This window comes from Trachemys scripta, chromosome 23 (assembly GCF_013100865.1).
Source record: "Trachemys scripta elegans isolate TJP31775 chromosome 23, CAS_Tse_1.0, whole genome shotgun sequence".
NCBI lineage: Eukaryota > Metazoa > Chordata > Testudines > Emydidae > Trachemys > Trachemys scripta.
In genome coordinates this window covers 13,458,827-13,465,795 of record NC_048320.1, presented here as the reverse complement: position 1 = coordinate 13,465,795, position 6,969 = coordinate 13,458,827, and the positions used below count along the sequence as shown (strand labels likewise).

At 51.3% G+C, this 6,969-nt stretch overlaps 1 protein-coding gene across 1 annotated transcript; it reads right to left on the bottom strand.

The window, feature by feature from the left end:
- Positions 1 to 231: 231 nt before the first annotated feature.
- On the bottom strand, positions 232 to 6,286 carry CASC3 (CASC3 exon junction complex subunit; the record flags this gene model as incomplete). Its single annotated transcript, XM_034756276.1, has 5 exons — positions 232 to 1,235; positions 2,338 to 2,436; positions 3,188 to 3,302; positions 3,567 to 3,628; positions 5,587 to 6,286. Coding segments are annotated over 5 exons (1,278 nt in total), but the record flags the coding sequence as incomplete, so codon positions are not given.
- Positions 6,287 to 6,969: the final 683 nt, after the last annotated feature.

Below are 6,969 nucleotides of genomic sequence, written 5' to 3'. Positions count from 1 at the left end.
GAGGGCCTGACTTTCTGGGGGCGTGTGAGCTTTTCCAGGGCATCCTGCTAATGACCGGAGTTGTGGCAGGTCACAACTAGGGTGACCAGACGTCCCGATTTTATCGGGACCGTCCCGATATTTCCTTATTTGTCCCGCGTCCCGACCGACGTGCGGTCGGGACAACCGGACAAACAAGGAAATATCGGGACGGTCCCGATAAAATCGGGACGTCTGGTCACCCTAGTTGTGACCTGCCACAACTCCGGTCATTAGCAGGATGCCCTGGAAAAGCTCACACGCCCCCAGAAAGTCAGGCCCTCAAGCGAGACAAACGCTCTATGGCTACAGGACTTGAGTCAGTAGACGTACAGGCCTGGCAGTTAAAAGAGAGCCCCCACCTGGCTTCCAGCAGTTCACAAGAACCTTTCCCAACCCTTTGGGACTGAGATGTCACAGAGGTTTTTCCTGGCCCCAACGTGGCCTTTGGGCTCACACACTGCTGAGATCACAAACACCAGGCCGTGCCCAGCCTGCTGTCTTGGTTTGACAAACCAAAGGAAGTTGGCTCTAGAAGAGAAACCAGTAATTCTCTGAGCCTGGCTTAGCTTGGACCGTGAACAGACCCAGCCAGTTAATGTGCTTCTAGGCAGCTTCACTTTCCTAGTTCTCTTGCCTGGGAGAGAATTTAAATCCTTGGCCCAAACAATACCACCACCACACGGCATCAGGGCGCTTATAACTACAATTCCAATTCCAGTCCCAGTGTGGGAGAACCAGGGAGGTCGGATCAGGCTCCTTCTGTTCCCCAAATTGAGTAGGAAGCGAGATGCTTTCCTCATTCATGCTCTTTACTAAGATTTAACCTTAAAGTCTGTTTAATAACCTAGCGCGTTGCCTCCTCTCGGGAGCAATCCCACATGGCAGGGAGACCAGCTGCTACCCCAGGCCGTCTCAAAGGCCATCCAGGATAGGATCCCGTCGCTCCATGCTTAAAGAACTCCTGCTCAAGACAACCGAAGCGTGCTTTAGCCAGCTCACCTGTGTGTTGGGATACAGATGGGGAGGAGGTGGTGGTGGGAGTGCTCCTGGGGGATAGGGGTAGTTGGGATTCCCAAAGTTCATGACCCCGGGAGGGGAGAAATAGGTGGGTGCGAGCAGCTGCTGCGGGGGTGGCTGCCCAGGAGGCATGGAGACTGGTGGAGGATATAAGCCAGGGTTAGCCAAAGGTGCCGGTGTCTGGTGTGGATGTAAACCTAGGAAGCGAAACAAAATAAATCCATATGTAACGTCACCTCTGAAACCAACGCATCCTCGGAAAAGGCTGGGATTGTTTGGTTGCCAAAGTCAATTAGCGTCTCTGGGTTAGCCTGGCTCTGACCTGCGCTATCCTAATAAGCAGGGTTTATAGAACAAGAGCACTTTGCGAAAGACTTCTTGGCACGCGATCACGACAGACTAACTGCTGCACGTTTACGACAGGAAAGTTCACACACTAGTAGTAGCAGGCTGACAGTGGCCTCCAGTTTTCCAAGAAAGTGGTGAGTCTCCCAACATGTGGCTCATGTTAAAACGGAGTGGACAGCGTACCAGGAAGTTACTTACTACGGGGGAACAATCCCACATTAGCCTTTGGGGCAAGTCTAAGAGACCTGCTGCCTCCCTGATTTCTGGGATCCTTCATATCTAATTGCTGCTGGGTCAGAGAGGTGCCAAGCGTTTCCATCCAGGAGGAGGGGGGCGGGCTGCTTCATTAAAACGGGGACGTGACTTAGCCAACGATTCTGCACAAAACCAGCAATGTTCTACCCAGAAGTTTCCAAGACACCCTCAAGTGGGCTTGGACCTGCACTGGCCATAAGCAAAGGAGATGCAGCAGTTAGCAAAACGTATTTACATGGATATATATGACATTTAACAAAGATCACGTCACTTATTCATGGCAGCACCATGGGAGGGAGCAAGATTTACTTACAATGCCTAAGAAATGGATACACGCCTTTGTTGACCTTCATCTCAATGTTCAGAGATGCTGCCATAAATGGCTATGAAACCGAAGGGCCTTTGATTTTAGACTTAAACAGATCAGCAACATTTCACATAGCACTTTCCATTTTCAAAATGCAATGCAGATGCCCACTGGTTTAGCCACGAGCTGGTAGGTGAGTATGCCTCATTTTACAGATAGGGAAACAGGAGTTCAATGCCTGGCCCAGGCCAGAGGGAATCTACATCAGAGCTGGATTACAACACAGGAGAGTCCTTGATTCCCAGGCCTGTGCTCAGACAGGACCTTCCTCAAATGCAAGGTTAACAAGTTTGCTTGTGAGGGCAGGGAGGTGGGAGACGGTGGCTCACCTGGATGTGGGAGATGCATTTCTGGCTGTACAATCATGCCCTGGGGGGGCAACGGGGCAGGATTCTCGCTGTGTGTGTAGATTGGTCCCTGGAATTGTACTGCAAGAGAAAATAGTTTGCGAGGAAACAAAAAAGTTATTTAGCTTATTCTGCTGTAACGAGAGTCACGTTGATTACAGGAGTCAAAGAGAGCCACAGCATTGGAGCACTGTTGTATTAGAAACACTGCCAACTGCATGTGCCACCCAGCAGTGGGATCACCTGCCCGACAGGATTCCAACCGAGGGAGAGCTCCAGCTATCCCCTACCTCGAATGGAACACACCCCACTTACGCAGTTTCCTCCTTTAATGACTGATTTTCAACATCTCATTTACTCCCCAATCTCTCCCTCATAAAATGGCAATGAAACAGTTATTTCTACCAAGTTTAAATTTCCACTTCTCCTGATCTAGAACAACGTCCGAGTTTCCAAAGCTGCAGACGATCACACAACGATGAAGGCAGTGTCGGTAGGCGCTTTACAAACCAGGGCAGGGATTAAATCCAGAAAACTCGGTTGTCATGGACATTTTCATATTAAGCGTTGACATTTTAGCCAGCTCTGTTTTGGATCTAGAACTAGTTGACCATGTCCCGTTCAAGAGGAAGGATCTCTTCGGGTACTCATGAAAAGCTCCCCATAATTAACTTGGTTTTATGTCTGCACCAAAACACCACATATCCCTTCCCACCGATGGAGCAGCTTCTTAAGTAGCTGGGAACCCCACCCACATCCCGCACTGAAAGCTCATTTCTGAGTGTGCTAAAGAATTGAGAGAAGAGGAACTAGAGCTGCAGGGGTCACTCACGTGGATCATAATAGTGCCCTTCCATGATGCTGATGTGCATGGGGGGAGCCGGCTCTGGAACTGGTGGCCGCTGACGCTGGGATGAGTAACGCTTTGCACGGCCCCCCTGTACTCCCTGAAAGAGTTCAAAGGCATCTGTGAGCTACCGAGTTACAAAGAGGAATTCATCCAGGCTCTAACCAGCGTTACCCACCCAACCTACCTGGAAACCTACATTCGGCTTAAAAAAAACAAAATGACAAATGCTTCTACCCAAGGAAAGGAGAAATGATGGTGTGCCACAGCCAGGTTCAAACCATTAAAGCACCGAACCAAATCAACACTGACTTAAAATTACTAAAAAGAAAAGTTACACTCCATACAAGATTCCCTGATTTACCATTTCCTCCATCCTGTTAAACTGAGGTGGTCCAGCTCCCATGTGCATATGATTAGGAATACCTAGGAAAAGAGACACGCGGGTTATTAAGTCTTTCACTCGTCTTTAATAATACGCAATCTTATGCGTCAGAGGCATCGCTAGAAGTCACCTGCCCACTTATATGAAATGCAGTACAGAAAATGTCACTGTTTTAGAGGAGGTACTGCAGTGCGAATGCCAACATATGCCTTGCAAATTTCAGTGAACATGTATATATCATAAGGAGCTTTGATGATGAATAAGTATTAGAGAAGTTAAGGTTTTATGCATTTCAGTACTGAGTACAAAGGGACTCCAACAATTATTTTATCCTTGTGTGATTGGCTCTGCGGCTGTGGGCAGTGACCTAGGGGGGTTTTACTTTCCTCTGCAGCATGCAGGTTACTTGCCAGGATTATCTGGGTCTCTCATTTCCCAGTCCCTATTCTCTGTCTATGGCACATAAGAATCTAGTCTCCTGAGGGCTGGGATATTTCGATCTCATGTCGTTGGCTGGGATTAGCGTGTGGCTGCGGTGGGGTGGGTGGCCTGTGACAGGAGGTCAGACTAGAAGATTGGGAGGTCCGTTCTGGCTTTGAACTCTGACTACATGTAAAATCTCAATCTCAGTGTCATAGGGTAAACCTGCCCCCCCCCAGCCCCTCCCCTCGAGTGCCCTCATGCGGCAGGCCACGCCACAAGTGCACTTGCCTCAGTTTCCCCCCTCAAGTAACCCACGGACTCCACTTCAGCCTCTCTTGCTTCAATAAGGCCCTTCTTTGGAGCCGGTTTATTATGAAAATCATAGCGTAAATTACCCAAATCCCAAGAGTCCATTTATCACCCCACTGCAAGCAGTCCTTAAAATCACATATACTCTCAGCCATTCCACAACACATTCCAGCATCTTCCACCACCCCCGGACTCCGTGTCAGTCCTCCTCTGTCCCTCTGCCAGGACAGCCACCCTTGCCCCTCCCAGCAGGAACCCCGACTGCCTTTCTGCTGGAGATCAGCCTCGCCAAGGGACCATCCCTCACGCCCCCAGCCCCTCTGCTGTCAGCCCTCGGCTTCAGCTCTCTGGCTTAGACATTCATACGCTGGTCTAACTTTCCTGGGTAGACAAGCCAGGAGTGCCCTTGCTTCAATCCTGCCAGATTCCACTCTAGGCAGCAGGAGAAACTGCCTAGCACCCAAGCTCAGTGCATAAGAACGGAGGATTTGTCATTCCCAATCAGACCATTGGTCCATTTAGTCTGGCAGTAGCCAAACCCGGCTACACGTAGCTAATTACGGAATGTTGTACACAAAAGGAGGAAAATTCCTTCTGTTTGTCCCAGATGCACCGAGTATCCCCTTGTTCTCACAACATGAGACATGGCAAGAGAAGGAATGATCCGTTTTTATCATACTCTCCCCAGCCCTAAATTACTCCACCTATTTCTTGTTACTAATTCCAGGCTAAATAACCCTCATTTTGGAGGGTTGGGTTGGGAATCTCTTGTCATTACATGAGTCCTGACCAGCTCTCTCCAAACACCTTTTTTGGGACCATTTCAATCTCCACTCCTATCGACGGGGAGGCGGCTAATAGTGGAACATAGTACTCCCAAGGAGAGTGTCATTATTGCTCAACATTCCACACGCTGTTTGCTTAATCCACTCAACCACCCCATTGCGAACAGCTGCTTTGTACTGGGCAGATGTCCTAAAGGACCTGGAAGTCTTTCCCTAGTTCCTCTCAAAAGATGCTGCACATTCAGAGCCCTTCAGCTCCTACAAGAAGTTTACATTTGTGTTTACATGCATTAATTTCCCCACCATCATGTCATCCAGTCCGTCCTTCAGTCAATGAGCAGTTTCACAATCCTTCTGTTATTAAACCAAGCAATTAAGCTATCCCTCAAGCTCTGATTAACTGTCAGACCTTTATTGCCACAGGAGCCGTGCTGCATTCAGTGGGGAAAACCAATGAAAACCCAGTGGCCCATGGCACTTACCCCGAAGTTCCCGAGGCTGTATGAACGGAGGCTGTCCTTGGGTCCAGGTCTGCTCGGTTAGATTCAACTGAGTCATGTCTTGTTCGAGTCCATCCACGCTGGATTCTACTGGTGTCTCCCAACTACCGGCCTTTGCAGGCGGAGGGGGCGTCACTACCGGCACTGGTTTCGGAGGCACGGGCGTCAATCCTTCTGGAGGCGGGACTTCATCTGCCAGCTTTCCTGCATCGCCAACTTTATTCCTGGTCCTCCTTGCCCGGGAGTAGGATTTCTTTTCGATGGGTCTATCTGGTGGTGGCTGTACAGAATCTGTACTTGGGGTCTGACTTTCCAAAATGATCTCTTCCTTCTTGACAGGGCTGCTATGAACATGCGCAATCTCAGCTTCAGGAGAGGGGTCTCTCTCCGGGGCTTGTTCAACACGCCTTGCCCGGTAACTGCTTTCGTGTTTAGCCTGCTCCCCTGTTCGAGAGAGGTGCTGGCTGTTTGCTTCCACAGCTCGGTAGCTTGGACGGTTCTCTTTGTAGCCACCCATCCTTGGAAAGTTCCTGGCTGGGGGCATCCTACCCATGCCCGTGGAGTTCCGGCTGATGAAGGTTCGTGTCGGCAGCGGATCGCTATCAGAGCCCTGGGGTCTTGGTGGCTTGTTTTGCCTCTCGTTGGCCCAGTTCGGCTCTCGCTGCGGAGGGCTCCCAAACCTTAAGGGGGGGAACGCAAAGGATCAGAAACAAACCCCTGAGTTGCACCACTGGGAGGTATTTATGAGCACCAGGGCTGCAATGACCACTTACNCTGCTGCTTTGACAAGCTCAGCGCCCAGGGAGAAGGCAGGGGCTGGCCTGGGGCACACGGGGAGTCAGCTTTCGCTTAGACCCAGGAGTCCGGGTCAGACTCCTCCCCCGCCGACACAGCCGGGTTTGGAATGGGGGGAGAGGTGCTTGTCACACTTCTCCTTTTCCCCTCTCCTCACTTCCTTGCAGGGGAAGACGCTGCCGAGCAGCTGTGGGGGGGGGGGGGGGGGGGGGGGCTGCGCCCTGGGGCGCTGAGGGGAAGCAGGGCTCCAGGGGTCTCGACCGAGCACTCTCCCCCCTCCCTCCCCGCCCCATGGGACTCTGACCTGCACAGGCCTCTGCGCTCCCAGGCGTCAGGAGATGACTCAGAAGAAACGAACAGTGTCCCCACACCACGCAGGCTGGGGCCTGACCCAGCTGCCCTCCCAACCCAGGCTAAAAGTGGGTGGGCCACAGGGCCGAGCCCCTCCCCCCAACAGAGCGCTCTCATGCTAAAGAACTTCCCCGCTGCATAGGCACTGCTCCCCCCCAGCTCAAATGTGACTACCTCTGGGGTGGAGCAAAGCAGCCAGGCAACAGCCACACAGCAACA